Source organism: Myotis yumanensis, unplaced genomic scaffold, assembly GCF_028538775.1.
Source record: "Myotis yumanensis isolate MYYU_CA2020_CCGP unplaced genomic scaffold, mMyoYum1.0.hap1 SCAF_20, whole genome shotgun sequence".
In the NCBI taxonomy this organism is placed as follows: domain Eukaryota; kingdom Metazoa; phylum Chordata; class Mammalia; order Chiroptera; family Vespertilionidae; genus Myotis; species Myotis yumanensis.
The window spans coordinates 10024222-10048567 of record NW_027223771.1 but is presented as its reverse complement, the minus strand read 5'-3'; the positions used below and the strand labels follow the sequence as shown (position 1 = coordinate 10048567).

The 24346-nt window shown below is 59.8% G+C and overlaps 1 protein-coding gene across 4 annotated transcripts in view; it reads left to right on the top strand.

Annotated features, from left to right (window-relative positions):
- Positions 1-24346, top strand: part of TMEM266 (transmembrane protein 266) — a 47119-nt gene that overhangs the window by 7783 nt on the left and 14990 nt on the right. For 3 of the 4 annotated variants that reach the window (XM_070400631.1, XM_070400630.1, XM_070400633.1), the window contains exons 2-4: positions 6367-6494; positions 7359-7547; positions 23842-23996. In XM_070400631.1, the coding sequence (XP_070256732.1) occupies positions 6481-6494; positions 7359-7547; positions 23842-23996 (358 nt within the window). In that variant the 5' untranslated portion in view covers positions 6367-6480. Of the gene's footprint in view, positions 1-2118; positions 2168-6366; positions 6495-7358; positions 7548-23841; positions 23997-24346 lie in introns of those variants that run through there. The other variant, XM_070400632.1, reaches the window with a different exon arrangement.

Sequence of the window (24346 nt, the reverse complement as noted above, 5' to 3'; positions counted from 1 at the left end):
CCTGTCACAGGCCTGGTCCTGATCCGCTAGGTTCTAGTCCTGCCTTCTTCCCTCTACCTTGCGTTGAATTCATTGACGTTGAATGAAGATCGAAGGAGGGACTGCCTACTTTTCTAAAATTCAGTGTCTCTGATCAGTTGAAGATGACATCAGAAATAAGGAGATGTACACAGTTAAAAGAGTTACAGAAGCTAGACCACGTTACCCCTGAAGTTCTCAGTCTGAATGCAGCAGCACGCACTGGGGCTGGTACGGTCCTCGGGGTGTTTTTGCTGGGGTTGTGGTTAAGTGGCTTTGACGATACGTGGGTTGTTCCAAAAACAACATTCCTGGAGAGAGCTTAGCTGGTTACCGTTGGAGGTGGGCTGGCTGTGCTCCCCAAGGCTGCTCCTGACGCAGCTGCTCTCCGACGGGACTGAAGTAGGAACGGCAGGTGCTCTGTGCTTTGTAAGGGGCCGCCATTGCTCAGGAGTCTTTGTGGCTGTTAGGAAGTTTATCTAGGCTTGTGATGTAAAACCCACCTCCAGCCCTAGCCTGTTTGGCTCAGTGGATAGTGCGTCGGCCTGCGGACTGAAGGGTCACGGGTTCGATTCCGGTCAAGGGCATGTACCTTGCTTGCAGGCTCCTCCCCGGCCCACACCCTGGTCCGGGCGTGTGCAGGAGGCAACCGATCGATGTGTTTCTCTCACATCGAAATTTCTCTCTGTCTTTCCCTCTCTCTTTCACTTTCTCTAAAAATCAATGAAAAAATATCCTTGGGTGAGGATTAAAACAAACAAACAAAACCCCCACCTCCAATGGACTGTCTGTTCTTTCTAAGGCAGGAGCATCCCAATAGACTGAAAGCCACCATGTCATTCAACACCTGCTGGAAAATATCGAGGCTGTTTCTTGTTACTCTCCTTTTTCAAAGATCACAGCCCGGGTTCTGAAAAGAAGCCTCGCACTAAGGCATCCGATTCCTGGAGTCCAGCCCCCGCTGTTGCACAGACTAGGAGTCCTGCCCTGGACAAGGCACTTCTCTCTCCTGGATCCTGACATCCTGTCGTGTTCAGTGGCAGGACTGGGCTTTGTGGTTTAGGGGTCTCCGAATCACTTCTCTTCTGCAAACCACGCCATGCCTTAAACCAGCAGGGCAGATGACCCACACGGCAGGCTTGCTGTACACATTGTACCTCGGTGGTGTTTGCTGGAAAAGTCAAGCGTAGATGAATGGCATTTGGCAGGGCAAAAGCTTAGTGCAGCCGAAACCCTTAATTAGGCACTGCCGGCAGCTCTAGCTGGGTCTGCATCAGAAGACGCAGCGTTATCGGGTGTCACGCTGTAGACATGCAGTGCTTGTGACAGCTGTTCCTCTGCGGCACGCCTGGCCTGGGGCAGGCAGGTGTCTGTGTTGGACCCTCAGCTCCGGGGCAGATAGCAGAGAAAGGCTGGTGTCCAGCTCCTGTGGGTACCAGGTCACTGAGATGGATGACGCTCCGTGGGAAGTCGGGGCCCGTGACTAGGGACACATACTGTCGTCACCCCCCACCCCCCCAATTTTATGTATACACACTGGCACCGTATACTAGGTGTAAGCGTTGTTTTGTGTTTTCATTCCTCATTTTAATATCTCAGTCAGGCTAACATTTCTCAGTTGGGATGTTATGGTTACTATCTTTTTAAAATATATTTTTATTGATTTCAGAGAGGAAGGAAGTGGGAAAGAGAGATAGAAACATCAATGATGAGAGAGAATCATGGGTCGGCTGCCTCCTGCACTTGCCCTGCTGGGGTTCGAGTCTGCAACCCGGGCATGTGCCCTGACCAGGAATTGAACTGTGACTTCCTGGTTCATAGGTCGATGCTCAACCACTGAACCACACTTGCTGGGCGTGTTATGGTTACTATTGCTGCCTAACAAATTATCCCAAAACATAATGACTTAAAACAAACATTCCGTTTTGCTCAGGCTGCCTGGCCTGACCTCGTGGAGCTGGAGACAGCGGTGGTGGTGCAGGGACGGGCGCGGAGCTTCTCTGGGGCTGGGATGGTCCCCTCCCCTTTGCTGGCTGGGAGGCACCCCGACTCCGTGCTGGGGCCCCTTATAACTGACCGCTGCTAACTCTGGGCCCTGGCGTTTGGGATAGCGGAGGAGAAGCCTTCTCTCCGTCTCACACACGTGCTGGTGAGTATGTTTTCGGCCTGATTTTTATTTCCTGTGAGTTTGATTAGCGTGATGTGGCTGATCGTGCTAAGGTTGACTCACCGTCGGGAGAGAACTCGAGGCCGCTTCCTGGCACGTGGTAAGTTTGCCAGCTCAGGCCATGGTGAGCCTTCCTGTGAACAGCCTCAGGGGCATCATGCTTCTCCCCCCGTTTAAAATCTGGGAATGCACTTGTTCAACAGGCATTCTTTTCTCGGCACTTAGACGCGGGGGTGGACTCGGGCTGGAGGTCCTGACGTGCTGATTAGGGGAAGGACCTCAGCGCCTGTGTAGGTCCCCTGGGGCTCCTGTGGCAGAGAACCCCAAACTGGGCCCTTTAAAAAGTAGACATTTATTGCCTCGCAGTTTTGGAGGCCAGAGGGGCACGATCAGGGTGGCAGCAGGCCACACGCCCTCTAGAGCCTAGGGGAGCCCTCCTGGTGGCTCTCAGCAGTCCTGCTGCCTCAGGAGGACACTGTCATGGGGCTTCGGGCCCACCCCGATCCAGGACGACCTTATCTAACTAATTACAGACCTGCTTCTAAGTAAAGCCACGTTCTGAGGTTCTGTGACTTTGGGTGAACACTCCTCAGCCACGGTGCCTCCTGAAATTGGAGAAAGCGCTCGGGTGGCAGAGCCCTAATAAAAGGAGTAACTGCAGCACAGACCACGGAGGCCCTGGTGTGCGAGTGCGTGAGCTGTGAGAGGCCTAGAGGAGCTTGGTTATCGTCAAGGGACACCTGGTGGCAGCAGGGCTCACAGTGCTGTCCACTGGTCCGATCCCCGAAGGCACCATTCCAAACCGGAACAGCTCCCCGCCCCGCCCCGCCCGTGGATCGCCTGCCTCCTAGTTGAGATCACCCCACAGCACTGCTTGCAGATGGGCCTGGTCCCCAGCCCCTGCTGTCCCTGCTGTGTGGCCACCTGTCCCCTGGCCCAGGGCCCTCACAGCTTAGGAACTTCCCATGGACACCGGTGATGATTCCAAAGGCTCCTTTTCTCCGGTTCTCTCCTGTGGGCTGCTCCACCATCATTCCAGTCAGCCCCCAAGTCATCGCCATCTTGGCATTTGTGCCCCGAGCTCAGAAGGTCCCAGGAGAGCAGGCCTCCCCAGTGGGGACACAGCACTCTCCTGGCGCCCCTGACTGGACCGGCCACTGAAGCATCTTCAGTTGGGTTAATCCGTGACGCAGCCTGTGTCGGTTTCTTTCTGTCCTCCCTTCTCAGTCGGAGGACAATCATGTCCCTCCTGGTCCCGTTCACTCATAGAAGACCTGGCGGCACAGTCTGCAGAGTAAGCCCACCCCCTAGGCAGAAACTGCCTGTCTCCCCTCCACTGGGCCAGCCCCTGGCTGCTCGGGCTGCACCGGAGCAGAGCATCGGGAGCAGGAGAAGGGAGCCAATTGCCTGGGTGCCTGGTGGGGGCGTCAGATGGACTGGGGGTCCAGGTCCAGGCCCGCCGCTTGCTGACCGTGTTCTTCGCCTCCCGAGCCCTTGTTCTGTGAATTGTCAAGTGTCTGTAATTGGACCTAAAACCATATACTTTGAAGTTATTGTAAAAACTCAGTGAGAATTCCAGCGCCAGGCCGGTTCACTGTGATTGTGGGCAGAATCCACGGCACGTGGACAACATGTGGCGGTCGATGGCACCGTGAAGATTCAGGAAAATGGGCCCTAAACCACGTGACCATAATAATGCCTCTCCCACCAGGTGGTGTGCTTTTCTAGAGCGTTCCTCACTTTCCTGCTCTTTCTCCACCTCGGAGGGAGAATTATTCTTCCTTTTCAAAGTTGATCATCTCTGTGCTCTGTCCCTTCCCACCTGCGTCAGAACTTACATGCCCCATCTCTTCATCTCTGTTGGCTGCCTTCCCTCAGCCCCCACTTCTCAGACACGTCTGAGATCCATCAGTCCAGCAGGTGTCTTCTACGCACGACTGCGCGTTGGGTACCAGGACGTGATGGGCAGAGAGCACACTCCCAGTTCTGCTCCTCCGGCTCAAGCAAGATAGCGACCAGACCCTTCGCAGGGTCTGCTCTGGCCTTGGCCCAGCCCTTGTCCCTGGCCTGGGGCCCTTCGCCTCTGATCTCAGCTCACCAGCTCATCTCACCGTTGTCCACGGTCCCAGTCCTCCACCTCACGGAGGGAGCACAGCTCACCTAGTCGCCTCCTCTGACGGTTTCCTAGGGAGACCGTCCTGCCCCTCTCTCCCCTTCTGGGGAGATTCCTCTCACATCCTGTAGATTCACCCGTGTCTTTGTTCCGAACACTGACTCCGTCTCTAATCCATGTCTGGGGGTGTAATTACTTGACCGTCTTTCCGCTCTGCCCTAAGCTCTGTCAGGGACTGTGACGGTTTCGCTCGTAGTTCTGTGCACGGCCCAGTCTCAGATCTGTCTGGTGGGAGGAGGGGAGGGAGGGAGTGTCTGGCAGGAGCCGCTCAGGTAGAGAGAAGTGAACTGTGTGTCTCCTGCGTGGAGCGAGCAGGATAATGGGGTTAACCCGTGTGCGAAGAGGGCGCAGATCCAGCAGTTGGCTCACAGGGGTGGGTGCAGGTGTGAAGTCATCAGCCAACACCTCCAGGAAGAGGAGCAGGCACTCGCTATGCAGATGAGGAAGGAAGTGGGATTCAGGCCGAGGGAGGGGAAGGGCTTCTGCGAAGCTGTGAAAGAACCAGTGCCGTGAGCGAGGCGGGTGTGACTGGGATGGGGGGGCGTGTGGACGGGCTGACAGCGGCACACAGGTCCTGGAGGCTTCCGCTTCCTGTGGAATCGAGCGTGTCTGGAAGGAGCCAGAGGTGGGCTTGCATTTTTAAAAAGACTTAACAACTGGAGCTCCCTCTGAAAAACTGTTGGGCACTTTCTTACAAGGTTAAGCATACACCTGTCCCGGAAACTGGCAATTCCACTCCCAGTTACTTACCTGAAATTGGGGGAAAAAATGTATATGTATATATATATTCCCATATAATAAAAGAGAAACATGTAAATTAACCACCCCTCCACTACACTCACCAGCCAATCAGAGTGGATATGCAAATTAACCTGACAAAGATGGCTGGTTAATTTGCATACACAGGACCGGGCAGCTGGGGCGGGGCAAGTACTTCCCCCGCATCGCCATGGTGATGCTGGGGAAGTTCTGGCCCCGTGGCCGCTTGTGCACGCACTGGCGCAGGGGAGCTGGGGTCGGGGTGGCGTGCGGAAGCCGGGGAGCCGGGGGCGGGGCCTGGAGCTCCCCCCCCCCCCCCCCCCCCGTAGCCATGGCGCAGGCGCCGGTGGAGGTTCTCGTTCTGTGGCCGCTTGCGCGCGCGCCAGCACCAAAAGGCCTGTGTCCCCGGGACAGGCGTCCTCGGGAGCCAGGCCACCCTGAGCCTGTAGGCCGGCGCCTAAGCCCGAGCAGCCGGGGTCCCGGAACGTGAGAGGGTGCACGTTGGGCTGAGGGGACTTCCCGCCCCCCCCGCACGAATCTCGTGCACCGGGCCCCTAGTGTATATATAAAAGACTTACACAAAAATGTTCATGACAGCTTTTCCATAAGAGCCAAAGCTGGAAGCAATTCAAGTTCCCATGAACAGGTGAATGAACATATAAATTGTGGGATTTCCATAGAATCGGGTGCTACTCAGCCACATACTAGTAAGGAGCAAAGTGCTGATCGATGCAGACGCCTGATGAATCTCACAGGCCATGTGTCGAGCTGAAGAGTCCAGACACAAATAAGCCACGTGGTGTGATGCCACTTACATACAGTGGGAGAGCAGGCAAAGCTGACCTCTGGGAACAGGGGGAGGGGGCTCCGCCCTGTCCTCACTGAGACCCCAGAGGAGGAGAGGAGACGCAGCGTCACCAGGTGGAAACAGGAATGGGAGGAAGAAACGGGGGACACTTGAGATTTTGGAGACAAGCCTTATCATTGAGATTCCTGCAGCTGAAACATAAAATTACCCGGTTTCCTGAGGCTCGGGTGGTGGGAGAGCCTGGGTCCATGCTGGCTCGTCTGCCCTCTGTGTGTGGCAGGATGGTCGCTGTCACTCACGGCTGTCTCTTCATCGCAGGAGGAGCGAGTCCTGCCTGTTGTCCCCAGAAGATAATCTAGGGTCTGCTCAGCATTATGGTGAGGGACTTCCATTTTTAGATGGCCCGAGTGTAATAATTCCTCTGCAATTGTCTGTTTTCAGGTGCCACACGTGTGGGCCTGGGAGAACTCACGCTGGGACATGCTGACCACAGGCTTCCAGGCAGCCGAGCCCCACTAGACCCCAAGGAAACCGTGGCTCTGGCTGCGCCTCAACATGAGCAACCCACAGTAAGTCGCACGGGGCTGCTCCCTGCACTGAGCTGGCGCTCAGTCAGCTGCGGGGCAACCGTGGCTCCTTCCAGCCCTTTGGGGACGGAGACTCCAGGTGGCCGGCTGCACTACCTGACATTATTGTTTATTTGTATTGCTTTCAGAGAGGAAGAGAGAGAGAGAAACATTGATTGGCTGCCTCCTGCACGCCCCACACCAGGGATCGAGCCCCCAACCTGGGCCTGTGCCCTGACCGGGAATTGAACCTTGACCTCCTGGTTCATAGGTCAACGCTCAACCATTGAGCTACGCCTGCCAAGCAGAGCCAAATATTATTAGTCTCAGAAACTCAGTCCCCCAGGAATACCCCACTGGTCAGAAAGCTCTGTGTGTGTAGTTCATAATCCATAGTTTTCTTGGGACCCGCAGAGAAGAACAGACTCAACCCAGAACCTCCTCTTTTGAAAACATCTGGAGGAGCTGGGTCCCCCATAAACATCCACTGGCCGTGTGGCTGTGCGGTCTGAGGGCCTGGGGTCATTCTGTAAATGCCTCGCAGGGAGGAGCGCGGCTGCCTGTGCCTGGCGGAGCAAAGGCAGGGCTTGAAACACCCACAAACCAGAGTCGGGCCTGGCAGCTCCCTGTGGTGTTCAAATGGAAACCCCACTGTTCCCTCGGTTACCCGGACGATTCGAGCAGAAGAGAAGCAGGCGGGTTCGGCTCTAAGCTTCCTGGGTAACTGCCGCTGAGCGTTGCTGGTTCGTTCATGGGGGGAAGAGACCTAAGCGGCAGAGCTCCCCAGTGTAGGCCTGTCGTCCCCCGCGGCCCCTCCTTCGTGGTGGGCGAGGGCCTGCACGGAAGGGGCCTGCCTGTCGCCCCCAGGCCTGCCGCCCGAGGAGGACTTTCCGAGGTGGAGATCATCTCCCAGCAAGGGGACGAGGAGGCCAAGAGCATCGCTGCGGGGCCGCTGGCGAGCTTTGCGTATCGGGACTTGCCCCTGGCCCCCGTCGACCTCTCCGCGGCGGGCTCGCAGCTCCTGTCAAATCTGGACGAAGATTACCAAAGAGAAGGGTAGGTGCTGGGGCACGCGGAGGGCGAGGTGCCGTGTGTGTGTGTGGGCGGGGGGGGGACCACGCAGGCCTTTCCCCGGGACAAAGGCTCTGGGCTTGGAAATACCTGCCGTTGCTAGACCAGCGTCTCACGTCGCTTTGGCTCGGAAGTCAGAGAAAGCCACTGGGTGAAGTTTAAGGATTGACCTTCTCCCTAAGCCCCACCCAACCGCGCTCTGGGGAGCAGGACCCGCAGGGAGCAGGGGCCGCCCAAGGTCACCGAGCCCCTCAGGAGTGGGCTTGGGCTGCACTGCCCTTGGCCAGCCAGCTCTGCTTTGAATCTGAAATGAAGGTTGCTGGGCTGTCTTAGGAGCTGGTGAAAAGTATTGGTTGGAGTCACATTTTTACAGCTTGGGGCCCCTCTGTTTGTTTTCCAAACAAAAAAAAATGTTTTCCCGAGAGAAATTGCCCAACAAAATGTTTTCCCGAGAGAAATTGCCCAACAGTTGTGAAACCTTTTATGAAAACGCCACCCAGTGGCTTTCTCTGAAAATACAATTTGCTCTGAGCGCTGTGCAGAGATTCAGCTGGACACGGGAAAGGGCCAGGCAGGTGTGAGAGCGAGGGGTGCTGCCCTCTGGTGGCCACAAGCGGCAGTGCAGCCTCAAGCCTGTAGGGTCCAATATCTGCCAACAGGAAGGCCTTGAAGGATGCTGGTTGGGCAAGGCCCACGCCTGCAGCCTGTGGGCGTCGGGTCGGGAGGAGGCAGAGGCCCAGCCTTAGCGTCACTGCATTTGCTTCTGAACTGGGCCTCCGCAGAGGCTCTTCCATCAGGAGAGGACAGATGAGGGGCCCACAGGGCAGAGGCTCTTGGTTTGACCTGAGCGTCCAGGTGTGCCAGGAAAGCTGCTCCTGGCGGTGGCAGTGCTGTAGGCAGCGGAACGGCACCAGGTGTCTGACCTCACTGTTGGTCAGACCAAACCTGGGTTCAGCAACCTTGGTACTGGGTTCTGGCTCGGAAAGCATTCAGAGGCAGGCCCCACCTGTAAGAGAACATTTACTTGGTTGATCTCCCAATTCTAGAAGCAATTCCTGGGAGAAATGGGCTTAGGAACCAGTGATAGAGGTAAAGGAAGGGCCCTTGGAGCTTGGGAGTGAGGGAGCTCATGGTCACGTGCCTGGGGCGGGAGGGAGAGGGGAAGGGAAAGGCATGGGCAGGCTGGAGAGTGCCCTGGGCCCCGTCCTGAGGGCTTTAAGGGTGGAGATGGTAGGGGCCCCAGGAAAAGATCTCAATAGAATATTCTGCAGTTTCCCAGGTGTGTCCTCTCAGGGTGGTGGTCTCCACTGACTGGCTGGCACCAGGGCAGGGGTCAGGATTCGGTACAGCGGGCCCTGACCGTCGCGGTGGCTGGTCTTGTGCTTCTCTGTCTGGGCCAGGAGCTGAAATACAACTTGAGGCGCAGATGTTCTCTCTCGGGAGGGAAGGTCAGGGGCCCACACCACCCGGCCAGGCTGTGCTGGGGGGAAGAGTCCCTACAATTGATTGTCCACGGCTGGGCACCTGGCTTTCCCCTGGTGACTCTGTACCTGGCCCATCTGTTGCAGAGACCAAAGAAAAACCAAGCTGCACTTTAGAGAAAAGGAGGGACACTGTTTACTACGCCGGCGGACTCAGGGAACAACTTTCCAAATCTGAGTAAAGACACACGCAGGGGCTTCTCTTTATATCTCCCTGTGGTCTTTGTCCTGCAAACATGGATTATGCTTCTGGTCCTTTTCGCAGGCCTTGCAAGAAGGCCCCCCGGCGTTGGGGTTCTCCAGGCCATATCTGATGGTCTGGCCTGGCGCCAGCGTTAATAACCCTCCCTCCGGGGCAGTGCACACTGTTTTATGGCCTCTGTAACAGGTTCGGCAAGACCAGTATCTGGGAAGGAGGTAGTGACTTAATTATAGATTATCAAGAATGCACACTGAGCTTGCTGGCATGGATTCCAATTGCTAACCCCCCAAATATCGGGGTTACATTGGAATTAGCCCTTTTTAGCCTTCTCACATCGTCCTTGTTCTGCTCACGGCTGCCACCACAGTGGGAGTCAGTGGGTGAAGGGATTTGTCTCGCTGCGGGCTCGGCGGGGCTCACTTGGCAGCCCGAGAGCTTCCCGGAGGAAGGAAGAGCAGGCGCAGGAGGGAAGCCAGGGAAGAGGAAGCGAAGCAGAAGCTCGCTGCGCGGGGTGGGGGAGTGCCCCTCCGCACGCGGAGGCTTCTGGGCTCGGCTGCATCTCCGGGCGTCCCCACATCCCCACTGCCTGTCTGATGCAGAGCACAGGGCGCGCAGTTCTGCTCGGTCTCTGCAAAGCTTCAGTGGAATTCTTGTCAGACACGCCTCTTCCTGCTGGATCTTTCCCACAAGAAACGAGGCACTTCAGGGACCCTGCGCCCCACCATTCACTTCCCTTTAGTTTTAAAGTTTCCCAGAACCTCAGAACATTGGAGCTGGAGCACAGCTCCGAAGTGTCTGGTCTCAATATTCTGCTAGGACAGCAGAGTCCCGGTGTGGGAGGAACTTGCCGAAGGTCACACCGTGACAGAGACACGCGGAGCCCCACCCCCTGGCCCCTGGTGCAGGCCACACCACGGCTTCCCTTGTCACCATCCCTTTCCAGCGCCTCATGTTGAGACCGTGGTTAACGTGCACTGAGTGTGGGATGCCACTGCTGGCCACACTGTCCAGTGCCTGCCCCCTTGTGTCCACCCAAACCCGTGACGGGCAGGCAATGGCGGGGGCGGGGGGGGGCACCACCTGGTCAGGCTGCGGGGCTCGGGGAGGAAAAGCAGACAGACAGCCATGGGGCTCCAGCTGCCATAACAAAGACCACAGACCCAGTGGCTTAAACAACAGAAATTTGTTTTCTCCCAACTCTGGAGATGGGACGTGAGAGCACGGTGCTGACGGGCGTATGGTGAAGGCTCTGTCCGTGGCTGCACACGGGGGACAGAGTGACTCCCAGCTGCGTGTCTTCCTCTTCTTACCAGGGCACTCGTCCCAGCCCGGGCCGCTCTGAGCTCATCTGAACCTGTTACCTCCCAGGGCCCCGCCTCCAACGCCATCACATCCAGGTGTCGGGCTTCAGCATGTGAATATTCGGGGGGGGGGGGGGGGGGGGCACAGACATTCAGTCCAGAACAGCACCTCCCAGACTCGGGTCTGCGGTCTCGCTTGCTTCTCAGTCCTCGGTGGTCCTGGTTCACGGTCCCTCCTGGTCCAAGGGTCTGTTTCAGGTCCGCTCCACTGTCCTGAGCCCCGTTGTCCCCCACAGACGACCTCCTCTCCTCTGAGGTAGACACAGTCATGGATGGGCTGCGCCCACCCCCAGGCCCCTTTCAGGGCGCTCCCCCCTCCTCCCACCTCCACGAGCTCTCAGTGCAGCGGCACCGTCTCCTTCATGGCCCGGCCTCCCACGGTCTCCCTGTACCCGTCCTGGTCCAGGGAGCTGCCACCACCTTGCTCTTCCTCTGCAGCTAAACTCCACAGCCTCTCGGACACGTGCCATGTCCCCCGGCCCCTCCCCTTAGCCCCTCAGTCCCTGCCGTCTGCTTCAGCCTCGTCCACCTGTGGGAAGACCTCTCCTGCCGCCATCAGCCTGGTGGTGTAGGACCCCAGGTTGCCCTCTGAGAGAGCCAGGTCTCCATCCAGAAGTAGATCTCCCGCCTGCCTACGGAGTCCCGTTCTAACCAGGAAAGGCCTGGAACTCGCCTGCCTGCTCAGCCGTTTTGGCAGGAGCTCAGTTGACCTGATTTGTGCACTTGATGCAGTTTGACTTGTGTCCCGTCTTGACCTGGCTTTGTGCTTTCACGTAACCAAGCTCTGGTCCTCGTTCTTTGGCGTTGGACATCACCCCATTCAGCGGGGGAAACTGAGGCACAGGGCTCTCCTCAGGGACCCACCACCCACCTGGGTTTGCAGGAGCCTCCCTCCTGGTGCAGACGGGAAGTTGTACCTTCTCTCAGCCTGGTCGGCGTGCGGGAGGCCGCCCTCGGGAAAGGCCAGAGAGGCTGCGTCTCTGCCGGGAACCTCACGGTGGGAGAGAGGACGGCCAGGGTCAGGTCGGGGGCAGCGAGCTCCAGAGGTTCATGGCGAGTAGGTGGTAGGGGGGGGTCGGGGGGGGGTCTGTGTCAAAATGCATAAGTAAAGTCAGGAGTGAAAGATGATCAGTCTTTGACATCATTTACAGTTTAGGGTTCTAAGGTCTCACACGGGGCCCCACACGGGGAAGCTGGAGGGAGGCCGCGTAGACAAGGGCTGCTGTCCCTGGGGTGAGGCAGGGGGCCTTCTGCCGGAACGTCATTCAGAGGAGACGACGGGGCACAGGGGCGGCATGAGGCGTCAGGCTGCAGAGTCAGGTCCAGGATAGCACATCTTCATAAGCAAAGACTCACATGACTGCAGAGCTGCCAGCAAACAAGGGCTGCAGGCAAAGGGGGCGTGGAGGCCTCCGAGCTGGAGCCCGGAAGCCCTTGGCTTCCCTGTTGTCTTGCTCAAGGACCAGCGTCTCCTCCTCACCTTCCTCCCCCCCCCCCCGCCCCCCGGGGCTGCATCTGGGCTCTCAGGTCGGGTCTGTCCCAGCACCGGCCTGGGGCTCCCGAGGGCTGGGGTCAGCTCCTGCGAGCCCCGGACGGGGTGTTTGTGAGGGAAGGAAGGACTTGCATGAATGAGTGGGTGGGGGAGGCCATGTTACGATGAGGATTAGAAGAGAGGGGAAGCCAGTTCCTTTGGGGAAGTCGGGGGCTGGCCCCAGACCTGCGTGGAGTCCAGGGAGAGCCACGGGGGACCCGGCTCTGGGCAGAACTCAAGGCCTTGGTCCTGGCTGGCCCACCTCTGAGCTAACTCCACACCCTCCACAGAGTCATCCTAAAGAGAGAAATCACTTTGCCTCAGGACTCGTACAGTTTTAGCATCTTTTTAGGAGAAGGAAAAGCCTTTTGTGGTTCAGGGTTAAAAGGCAGGTTCGTCCCTGCCATGACCTTTTGCATTGTTAAGCCTGGACGTTCCTGCCTCGTGAAATCTTTGCGTCATTTTCCCCCAAAGGAGAAAGAAGTTAAAAATGAGCTTTACTAGTCCGTTCTCTCGATGTCCCCAGGACCCATCTGTAAAGCACAGCCCTTCCTCTGGCATCCGGTGCCCTGGGCTCTGGGCTGACCCTGGGGCCTCCACCCTGTGTGTTTTTAGGAGACGCAGGCTTCCAGGGGGTTCTTGACGCCTCACAGAGGAAATAAAGATTCCATTCAGATCACAAGTTCCTTTCTGATAAGCACAGGTTAGCCTCTTTCTCGGACTCCAAGAACTGCAAAGATTTCTGACTGACTAAGAAGGCAGTAAATTCACAGATACATTATTTTTCAGCACAATGAACCCCGTGTCCCCACTTCTCCCAGGATGGGGTGTACACCCGGGCCACCACTGGGTGGCAGCAGAGCCCCTCTGAGCGCCGCCTGGAGGAGGGAGGGAGAGCAATTTAAACTTAGGGTCAGGTCCCCCAAGGAAAGCGAGCTGAATTTACGGGGTTCTAGAGCCCCAGTCATCTTCGGAGCCACCTTGGATCTGGACTTTGGCTAAACAGGAAGGGGGAGCGTGGCCAACCCGGATTTGCCGAACTACAGCTGAGAACAGAGAGCTGGGCAGAGAAGCGCGTGTGCCTGGGAACTAGCCACTGGCTCCCTCCCCAGCCACCCACCCCCTCCTCCAGGCAGCCCTCCAGGCACAGGGAGCCTCAGGCGGGACCAGTTCCCAACACTGAGGACTCAGAGGTGGGAGGCGGCCTTATGGCCAGCTTGATCCAGCAGCACCGTTACCTCCTGGGTCAGGCTTGAACCCGAGGCGGCTTTTCATAGCTGTGTGAGCAATGCCCTGGACCCCACACGGTGCGTGTCCCCCATTGCACCCCCAGAAGGGGCTTGGGGGCTCGCCCCCCGAGTGGGGTGGCAGCTCCTACCTCCTGGCCTGAGCTCGTCATTTCTGAGGGTGCAAGAAGCCTGGATTCTGGGACAAGCGAATGTCAGACTCCGTGACCCAGCAGCACCGGCTTTGCTTCCTCCCCCCTCCCTCCTTCCTCCCCCTGTGCAGGGCTGACCTAGAGCTCTGATTGCAGAACCAAGAAGCTGCTCCTATGGAAACTTTGTTTCTCCAGTTCCCCCGAGGGCTGTGAGAATCACCTCTCACCTCCAGCTGGTGGGTCCCCGTCAGGCACGTGTGCCGAATTCCTGGGCCCGTGTGTGCTGCTGGGCCTTCCTCCTGGACATGGGTGCAGGGACAGAGGATGCCGGACAGGACTTCTGTGGTGATTCTCCCCAGGAGAATGTGAGAGAAGCCCACCCCCATGCAGACACTCAGCGCAGGGGGCTCTGTGGGCGCTGGGCCCATGGTTCTCACAGGTGGATGCTTGTCTGTCTGGAGAAGTCCTACGTGTGAGCTCATTCCCTCTCCTGCTTCCCTTTATTTCTGTGCTTTTCACGAGTGGGCTGGGACTGGGGCTCATTGCACAGCCAGAACCCACTCGCAAGGCCGCAGGCTCCGTGAGGGAAGGCGCTCAGCACCCAGCACGGCGGGGGGGCTAGTGGGCACTTAGCAGTAACTGCCCGTGTGCTGCCCGTGTGTGGCTGGAGTGACCACCGACACCTCCCGTGTGGAGGTAATTTGCCCTTTTCTGAAGCCCGGTGCCCCGTCCTCACAGGAGGTGTATGTGGTCGGTGCCCCGTCCTCACAGGAGGTGTAGGTGGTAGGTGCCCCATCCTCACAGGAGGTGTATATGGTAGGTGCCCAGTCCTCACAGGAGGTGTATGTGGTAGGTGCTCGGTGCCCCGTCCTCACAGGAGGTGTATGTGGTAGGTGCTCGGTGCCCCGTCCTCACAGGAGGTGTATGTGGTCGGTGCCCGGTGCCCCGTCCTCACAGGAGGTGTATGTGGTAGGTGCCCGGTGCCCCGTCCTCACAGGAGGTGTATGTGGTAGGTGCCCCGTCCTCACAGGAGGTGTATGTGGTAGGTGCCCCGTCCTCACAGGAGGTGTATGTGGTAGGTGCCCGGTGCCCCGTCCTCACAGGAGGTGTATGTGGTAGGTGCCCCGTCCTCACAGGAGGTGTATGTGGTCGGTGCCCGGTGCCCCGTCCTCCCAGGAGGTGTATGTGGTCGGTGCCCGGTGCCCCGTCCTCACAGGAGGTGTATGTGGTCGGTGCTCGGTGCCCCGTCCTCACAGGAGGTGTATGTGGTAGGTGCTCGGTGCCCCGTCCTCACAGGAGGTGTATGTGGTAGGTGCCCCGTCCTCACAGGAGGTGTATGTGGTCGGTGCCCGGTGCCCCGTCCTCCCAGGAGGTGTATGTGGTCGGTGCCCGGTGCCCCGTCCTCACAGGAGGTGTATGTGGTCGGTGCCCGGTGCCCCGTCCTCACAGGAGGTGTATGTGGTAGGTGCTCGGTGCCCCGTCCTCACAGGAGGTGTATGTGGTAGGTGCTCGGTGCCCCGTCCTCACAGGAGGTGTATGTGGTCGGTGCCCCGTCCTCACAGGAGGTGTATGTGGTCGGTGCCCCGTCCTCACAGGAGGTGTATGTGGTCGGTGCCCCGTCCTCCCAGGAGGTGTATGTGGTCGGTGCCCCGTCCTCACAGGAGGTGTATGTGGTCGGTGCCCCGTCCTCACAGGAGGTGTATGTGGTCGGTGCCCCGTCCTCACAGGAGGTGTATGTGGTCGGTGCCCCGTCCTCACAGGAGGTGTATGTGGTCGGTGCTCGGTGCCCCGTCCTCACAGGAGGTGTATGTGGTCGGTGCCCCGTCCTCACAGGAGGTGTATGTGGTAGGTGCCCCGTCCTCCCAAGAGGTGTATGTGGTAGGTGCCCCGTCCTCCCAGGAGGTGTATGTGGTAGGTGCCCCGTCCTCCCAGGAGGTGTATGTGGTAGGTGCCCCGTCCTCCCAGGAGGTGTATGTGGTAGGTGCCCCGTCCTCCCAGGAGGTGTATGTGGTAGGTGCCCCGTCCTCCCAGGAGGTGTATGTGGTAGGTGCCCCGTCCTCACAGGAGGTGTATGTGGTCGGTGCCCCGTCCTCACAGGAGATGTATGTGGTCGGTGCCCGGTGCCCCGTCCTCACAGGAGGTGTATGTGGTAGGTGCCCCGTCCTCACAGGAGGTGTATGTGGTCGGTGCCCCGTCCTCACAGGAGGTGTATGTGGTCGGTGCCCCGTCATCACAGGAGGTGTATGTGGTCGGTGCCCGGTGCCCCGTCCTCACAGGAGGTATATGTGGTCGGTGCTCGGTGCCCCGTCCTCACAGGAGGTGTATGTGGTCGGTGCTCGGTGCCCCGTCCTCACAGGAGGTGTATGTGGTCGGTGCCCGGTGCCCCGTCCTCACAGGAGGTGTATGTGGTCGGTGCCCGGTGCCCCGTCCTCACAGGAGGTGTATGTGGTCGGTGCCCGGTGCCCCGTCCTCACAGGAGGTGTATGTGGTAGGTGCCCGGTGCCCCGTCCTCCCAGGAGGTGTATGTGGTAGGTGCCCCGTCCTCACAGGAGGTGTATGTGGTAGGTGCCCGGTGCCCCGTCCTCACAGGAGGTGTATGTGGTCGGTGCCCGGTGCCCCGTCCTCACAGGAGGTGTATGTGGTAGGTACCCCGTCCTCACAGGAGGTGTATGTGGTAGGTGCCCCGTCCTCACAGGAGGTGTATGTGGTAGGTGCCCCGTCCTCCCAGGAGGTGTATGTGGTCGGTGCCCCGTCCTCACAGGAGGTGTATGTGGTCGGTGCCCCGTCCTCACAGGAGGTGTATGTGGTAGGTGCTCGGTGCCCCGTCCTCACAGGAGGTGTATGTGGTAGGTGCCCCGTCCTCACAGGAGGTGTATGTGGTAGGTGCCCCGTCCTCACAGGAGGTGTATGTGGTAGGTGCCCCGTCCTCACAGGAGGTGTATGTGGTCGGTGCCCGGTGCCCCGTCCTCACAGGAGGTGTATGTGGTCGGTGCCCGGTGCCCCGTCCTCACAGGAGGTGTATGTGGTCAGTGCTCGGTGCCCCGTCCTCACAGGAGGTGTATGTGGTCGGTGCCCGGTGCCCCGTCCTCACAGGAGGTGTATGTGGTAGGTGCCCCGTCCTCACAGGAGGTGTATGTGGTAGGTGCCCCGTCCTCACAGGAGGTGTATGTGGTAGGTGCCCCGTCCTCACAGGAGGTGTATGTGGTAGGTGCCCCGTCCTCACAGGAGGTGTATGTGGTAGGTGCCCCGTCCTCACAGGAGGTGTATGTGGTAGGTGCCCCGTCCTCCCAGGAGGTGTATGTGGTAGGTACCCCGTCCTCACAGGAGGTGTATGTGGTAGGTGCCCGGTGCCCCGTCCTCACAGGAGGTGTATGTGGTAGGTGCCCGGTGCCCCGTCCTCACAGGAGGTGTATGTGGTCGGTGCCCCGTCCTCACAGGAGGTGTATGTGGTCGGTGCCCCGTCCTCACAGGAGGTGTATGTGGTCGGTGCTCGGTGCCCCGTCCTCACAGGAGGTGTATGTGGTCGGTGCCCCGTCCTCACAGGAGGTGTATGTGGTAGGTGCCCCGTCCTCCCAAGAGGTGTATGTGGTAGGTGCCCCGTCCTCCCAGGAGGTGTATGTGGTAGGTGCCCCGTCCTCCCAGGAGGTGTATGTGGTAGGTGCCCCGTCCTCCCAGGAGGTGTATGTGGTAGGTGCCCCGTCCTCCCAGGAGGTGTATGTGGTAGGTGCCCCGTCCTCCCAGGAGGTGTATGTGGTAGGTGCCCCGTCCTCACAGGAGGTGTATGTGGTCGGTGCCCCGTCCTCACAGGAGATGTATGTGGTCGGTGCCCGGTGCCCCGTCCTCACAGGAGGTGTATGTGGTAGGTGCCCCGTCCTCACAGGAGGTGTATGTGGTCGGTGCCCCGTCCTCACAGGAGGTGTATGTGGTCGGTGCCCCGTCATCACAGGAGGTGTATGTGGTCGGTGCCCGGTGCCCCGTCCTCACAGGAGGTATATGTGGTCGGTGCTCGGTGCCCCGTCCTCACAGGAGGTGTATGTGGTCGGTGCTCGGTGCCCCGTCCTCACAGGAGGTGTATGTGGTCGGTGCCCGGTGCCCCGTCCTCACAGGAGGTGTATGTGGTCGGTGCCCGGTGCCCCGTCCTCACAGGAGGTGTATGTGGTCGGTGCCCGGTGCCCCGTCCTCACAGGAGGTGTATGTGGTAGGTGCCCGGTGCCCCGTCCTCCCAGGAGGTGTATGTGGTAGGTGCCCCGTCCTCACAGGAGGTGTATGTGGTAGGTGCCCGGTGCCCCGTCCTCACAGGAGGTGTATGTGGTCGGTGCCCGGTGCCCCGTCCTCACAGGAGGTGTATGTGGTAGGTACCCCGTCCTCACAGGAGGTGTATGTGGTAGGTGCCCCGTCCTCACAGGAGGTGTATGTGGTAGGTGCCCCGTCCTCCCAGGAGGTGTATGTGGTCGGTGCCCCGTCCTCACAGGAGGTGTATGTGGTCGGTGCCCCGTCCTCACAGGAGGTGTATGTGGTAGGTGCTCGGTGCCCCGTCCTCACAGGAGGTGTATGTGGTAGGTGCCCCGTCCTCACAGGAGGTGTATGTGGTAGGTGCCCCGTCCTCACAGGAGGTGTATGTGGTAGGTGCCCCGTCCTCACAGGAGGTGTATGTGGTCGGTGCCCGGTGCCCCGTCCTCACAGGAGGTGTATGTGGTCGGTGCCCGGTGCCCCGTCCTCACAGGAGGTGTATGTGGTCAGTGCTCGGTGCCCCGTCCTCACAGGAGGTGTATGTGGTCGGTGCCCGGTGCCCCGTCCTCACAGGAGGTGTATGTGGTAGGTGCCCCGTCCTCACAGGAGGTGTATGTGGTAGGTGCCCCGTCCTCACAGGAGGTGTATGTGGTAGGTGCCCCGTCCTCACAGGAGGTGTATGTGGTAGGTGCCCCGTCCTCACAGGAGGTGTATGTGGTAGGTGCCCCGTCCTCACAGGAGGTGTATGTGGTAGGTGCCCCGTCCTCCCAGGAGGTGTATGTGGTAGGTACCCCGTCCTCACAGGAGGTGTATGTGGTAGGTGCCCGGTGCCCCGTCCTCACAGGAGGTGTATGTGGTAGGTGCCCGGTGCCCCGTCCTCACAGGAGGTGTATGTGGTCGGTGCCCGGTGCCCCGTCCTCACAGGAGGTGTATGTGGTAGGTGCCCCGTCCTCACAGGAGGTGTATGTGGTAGGTGCCCCGTCCTCACAGGAGGTGTATGTGGTAGGTGCCCCGTCCTCACAGGAGGTGTATGTGGTAGGTGCCCCGTCCTCACAGGAGGTGTATGTGGTAGGTGCCCCGTCCTCACAGGAGGTGTATGTGGTAGGTACCCCGTCCTCACAGGAGGTGTATGTGGTAGGTGCCCCGTCCTCACAGGAGGTGTATGTGGTAGGTGCCCCGTCCTCACAGGAGGTGTATGTGGTCGGTGCCCCGTCCTCACAGGAGGTGTATGTGGTCGGTGCCCGGTGCCCCGTCCTCACAGGAGGTGTATGTGGTAGGTGCCCCGTCCTCACAGGAGGTGTATGTGGTAGGTGCCCCGTCCTCACAGGAGGTGTATGTGGTAGGTGCCCCGTCCTCACAGGAGGTGTATGTGGTAGGTGCCCCGTCCTCACAGGAGGTGTATGTGGTAGGTGCCCCGTCCTCACAGGAGGTGTATGTGGTAGGTGCCCCGTCCTCACAGGAGGTGTATGTGGTAGGTGCCCCGTCCTCACAGGAGGTGTATGTGGTAGGTGCCCCGTCCTCACAGGAGGTGTATGTGGTAGGTACCCCGTCCTCACAGGAGGTGTATGTGGTAGGTGCCCCGTCCTCCCAGGAGGTGTATGTGGTAGGTGCCCCGTCCTCACAGGAGGTGTATGTGGTCGGTGCCCCGTCCTCACAGGAGATGTATGTGGTCGGTGCCCGGTGCCCCGTCCTCACAGGAGGTGTATGTGGTAGGTGCCCCGTCCTCACAGGAGGTGTATGTGGTCGGTGCCCCGTCCTCACAGGAGGTGTATGTGGTAGGTGCCCCGTCCTCCCAGGAGGTGTATGTGGTCGGTGCCCCGTCCTCACAGGAGGTGTATGTGGTAGGTGCCCCGTCCTCACAGGAGGTGTATGTGGTAGGTGCCCCGTCCTCACAGGAGGTGTATGTGGTAGGTGCTCGGTGCCCCGTCCTCACAGGAGGTGTATGTGGTAGGTGCCCCGTCCTCACAGGAGGTGTATGTGGTCGGTGCCCGGTGGCCTGTCCTCCCAGGAGGTGTATGTGGTAGGTGCCCCGTCCTCACAGGAGGTGTATGTGGTCGGTGCCCGGTGCCCCGTCCTCACAGGAGGTGTATGTGGTCGGTGCTCGGTGCCCCGTCCTCACAGGAGGTGTATGTGGTCGGTGCCCGGTGCCCCGTCCTCACAGGAGGTGTATGTGGTCGGTGCTCGGTGCCCCGTCCTCACAGGAGGTGTATGTGGTCGGTGCCCGGTGCCCCGTCCTCACAGGAGGTGTATGTGGTAGGTGCCCCGTCCTCACAGGAGGTGTATGTGGTCGGTGCCCCGTCCTCACAGGAGGTGTATGTGGTCGGTGCCCCGTCCTCACAGGAGGTGTATGTGGTCGGTGCTCGGTGCCCCGTCCTCACAGGAGGTGTATGTGGTCGGTGCCCGGTGCCCCGTCCTCACAGGAGGTGTATGTGGTCGGTGCCCCGTCCTCACAGGAGGTGTATGTGGTCGGTGCCCCGTCCTCACAGGAGGTGTATGTGGTCGGTGCCCCGTCCTCACAGGAGGTGTATGTGGTCGGTGCCCGGTGCCCCGTCCTCACAGGAGGTGTATGTGGTCGGTGCCCCGTCCTCACAGGAGGTGTATGTGGTCGGTGCCCCGTCCTCACAGGAGGTGTATGTGCTCGGTGCCCGGTAAGCACCGTGCCCTGGTTCACATCCGTCGTGTGTAATTTTCTGGAACAACAGCCCTGCAAGGGTGGGTGATGGTGCTCCCCGGGGGGTTGGGATACAGGCTCCGGGGTTGCGTCAGAGGCTCAGTCACGGGGCTGCTGTTTGGAGACACCAGTTGCCACAGATGGGAAAGATGGGGAACAGATGGGAAAGTCAGGCTGTTCCCCAGGGTGTTTGTCAACAGGAAGGAGTTGAAGAAGGAACCATCTTTTCAAACAGCTCGATGAGGTGACGTTTGTGAAGTGCTCGGGGCAGCTCGGGGCCCATCCCAAGTGCTGGACAGCGTCTGTCACCAGCAGAAGTGAGGCCCAGGTCAGGGGCAGAGGCTGGGTCCCAGTCGCGCCATGGCTTCCTCGGGCAGCTCTAATCCTGTGGCATAAACACAGCAACGGACAGTAAGCGGGGCCTCCGGATGTTCTGCTCACAGCGGAGACGCCCCCGAGCCTGTGCGTCCAGGCCCGTCAGCATCAGAAGCGGAGCATTTGGGGACGTGGGGTCTCGACTCCGTCCCAGGTTTGCACTGGGTCCCGGTGTGCTCAGCTGACCCATCGGTGAGGCCAGGCGCCCACACACTCCGTGGGGCGTTGGGCACAGCGCTGTGATGGTGTGCATTTTGGGGGGCGGGTGCAGGGCTGTAGTTTCCATCCCTGTGGGAGAGCTTTGCAACCAGAAGGGTTCTAGCCTCTGGCCCGGCAGTGCCACCGTGGTCAGTGCCAGGCAGGAGGCCAGCGGTGCTCTGGACCTCATTCCATGCCTGCGGCCAGACAGCTGACTCCCTGGGACCCCTCCCTCGTTCCTTTGGGGACTTGAGGGGCGAGCATCTCAGTGCAGGGCTGACAGGGCTGTCTGGCCTGGCTGCCTACAGGGCAGGGGGCTTTGCTGTGGCCCCCTGGGGACCCATGGCTGCACTGCCTGTGGGCACTTGCTGGGATGACTTGAGGGTCTCCACAGCCCCTCCAGCTACTGCTCCCCCCCCCCCCCCCACACACACACCCTTCCCCTTCCATGGCCTGGCAGCCACCGAGCCGGATCACACAGCTCTGCCGTGTAAGAGCCGGATCACGCAGCTCTGCCCAGCGGGAGCCCAGGCCCCACAGGAGCCAGCGCAGCTCTGCCGTCCAGGCACCAGACCTGCCCCCCTCAGAAAGGGCTCGTTCAGCACCGGGTGTGGGACGCTGCCTGACAGAGCGGTGACCTGGAGCCGCCTCTTCAGGCCACTCCCGTGGCCTTGCCTCACACGAAGGAGCCTTCAGACGTTTGCCAACGTTCATTTTAATATTCCAGAGCCGTTCTTTCAAGCTTTCACCGAGACTCCTGAGCACATAACGCAGAGGCAGTCACGGCGCGAGGCCCCCCTCCCCCCAGGATTTCTCTGCGGCCTCAGGAGTGACCGGGGGAACCACACATGGAACACGGCCCCCCTGCCGGACATGCCATCTGCTCCTGGTACTTCGGCCTTGGCAGCCCCCGTGGCCTCCTGGCGCTGCCCTCCTGCTACAGGAGATAGAGACTGGGACACGCCTGCCCTCTGGTGGCCGCTCCGGGCAGCACCACCTGGGCACCGGGCTCGGGGTTGGATGGGCTGATGCTGAAGGCGGTGGGAGAACGTATGTTCAGGAATTGAAGTCAGCACAGGCCCAGGCTGTGGGCTCCGTCCCGTGTGGGCGTGCGGGAGGCCGCCGACTCATCGTTCTCTCTCATCGCGGATGTTTCCATCTCTCTTCCTCTCGGAAATCAACAACAGCAAAAGGATGGAAGTCAGCCTGGCCGGTGGCTCCGTTGGATGGAGCATCGTCCCGTACCCCAGTGTACATTGATGTTTCTCTTTCTCCCTTCCTCTCTCTCTAAAGAGGAAAAAGCAAAAATAAAAACAAATCCTCGCATGAGGATTAAGAAAAAATTGCAGTCAGTGCGATTTCTCTTTGGGCCACTACACTCCTTGATGTCGGGAGACGGACACATCCTGTTTTTCTGCTAAAACACCGTTTCCTCGGAGCGTCGGACTCTTCTGAATCTCAGAGGACATTCTGTTAGCAGTTTGCAATTTCCAGACACCCGGTCAGCCAGACGTCTGCTCCTTCCGCTCGGCTCTGTGCTGGAGCCTCGGCGCCCACGGTCGGTCCTGCTCTCCACGCTGCTGCAGCCGAGGAGGCCTCAGCACCCAAACTCAGCCTGGCTGCTCAGCGTGCCGCCGTCCTGGAAAGCGACCTCACAGTGCCCTTTTACTGATAGCTGCAGCGTGCGTGGCTCACACTTCAGGTGGCAGCGGATCTGCATCAGTTTTAGGGGCCACAGACCATCAGACTGGGGTGAGAGGGTGTGGAGTTGGAGCTGGGTCGCCTTTGAGACCTGCAGTGCCTGTGGCCGTGGGAGGAGTTGACAGGAAGCCGAGGGAAGTGCTGAGAGAGGTGTGAAGGGTTAAAATAGGCCCCAGGAAGGGGCAGGACTGTCACCTTGTGGGATGAGAAGGGGGGGAGTAGGTGAGACACGATGGATCAGCAGAGCAGGTCAGCTGAGTAGTGACAGCCAACTTCTTACAATTCAAGGGTCTTTCGTGCACAAAAGCAGCTCAGCTGATAGCACCCGTGGGCGGGCACCTGGCTTCCCTGGGCCTCTGTCCAGGTGGGCAGGGCTGCCCCTCTGAGCTGGAGGCGGAGGCTTCATGCCTCGTCCTTCCTGCCCCTGGACAGACACGCCTGGGGCCTCTCCCCCTCTGTCCCCAGGTTAGTGCCGCCTTCCTGGGACCAGCGTCCTGCACTGGGGCTTGAACCCCAGGCTGCGTCCCCCAGAGCCCGGGACCGCGCCTTTCATTCCGAGATGTAGGAAGATCCGGAAAGACTGGCTGAGCCCATTTCCTGCCGGTACTTGAGCTGTGAGCTTTGTGCCACAGCTGGGGGCTCCGCAGGCTCTGCTGGGCGGACTGAGGAGGAAACCCCTCTAGGAGCCCCGTCCGGGGACGCCCTTGGGGTCTCGGGGGCTGGGCACGGGCTGTCTGCTCCCTTGGGACAGGAAGGAAGGGGTGGCCCAGTGTGTGGCCGAGACCTTTTATCAGCATCACCGTCGTCCTCCTCAGCTCAAGCCGCTGCACGGTGCTTTAGACCAGCGACACCGTCATGGAGCCTCCGTGACGGGCTGAGGAGCCTTACAACAGGGGAGCTGCAGGCAGGGCTCCCTGCCTCCTTCCGGGCCTCTGACCTCCGCGTTCCAGGCCCCTCACAGGCACCCCTTTGCCCCGCATCCTGGGTTTCTGACGGGAGTGGATCAGATGCCCGAAGAGACCCCTCTTCGTATTTCTGCTCCGCAGCCTCCTGACTGAGATGTGTTTCCGCGGGAAGAGGGACGTGAGGGGTTCAGAGCAGGGCCTTCGGCGTCCCCCTCTCAGCGCCTCCTCCCGCTCTTGTCCCCGCAGGTCCACCTGGCTGAGGCCGTGCTGCGGGAAGAGAGCAGCCCAGTGGCAGGTATTTTTGCTCAGTGCCAGTCTCAACAGTGTCCTGGTAGCCTGTGTAATATTGGTGGTGACTCTCCTGACCCTGGAACTGCTAATAGATATAAAGCTCCTCCAGTGTGAGTAGCAGGAGGGATCCTGTGCCCATACTATGATGTCATGTTCCCTGTGCACCCACCAGGGTCCCCCGGCAGCGACCCCGCCATCGCCCTGTGTGGCCGCTCCGTGTCCTCCCAGCATTCCACCCCCCGACACCCATGAACATGGTGGGGAGCCTGCATGCACTTTCTTTTATTCCCACCGGGAGTTTTCTGGGCGGGAACTTCTGTAGCTTGAAGAGTTCCCACGTGTGGAGGCATCTCCCCGTGTAACTGACAGCAGCCGCCACAGGGACGTGCACTTCCTTGTGTTGCCCACGTAAGTGACCGTGAGAGGGGCGAGCCTGAAGGCACCCCGTTTACGGACGGAG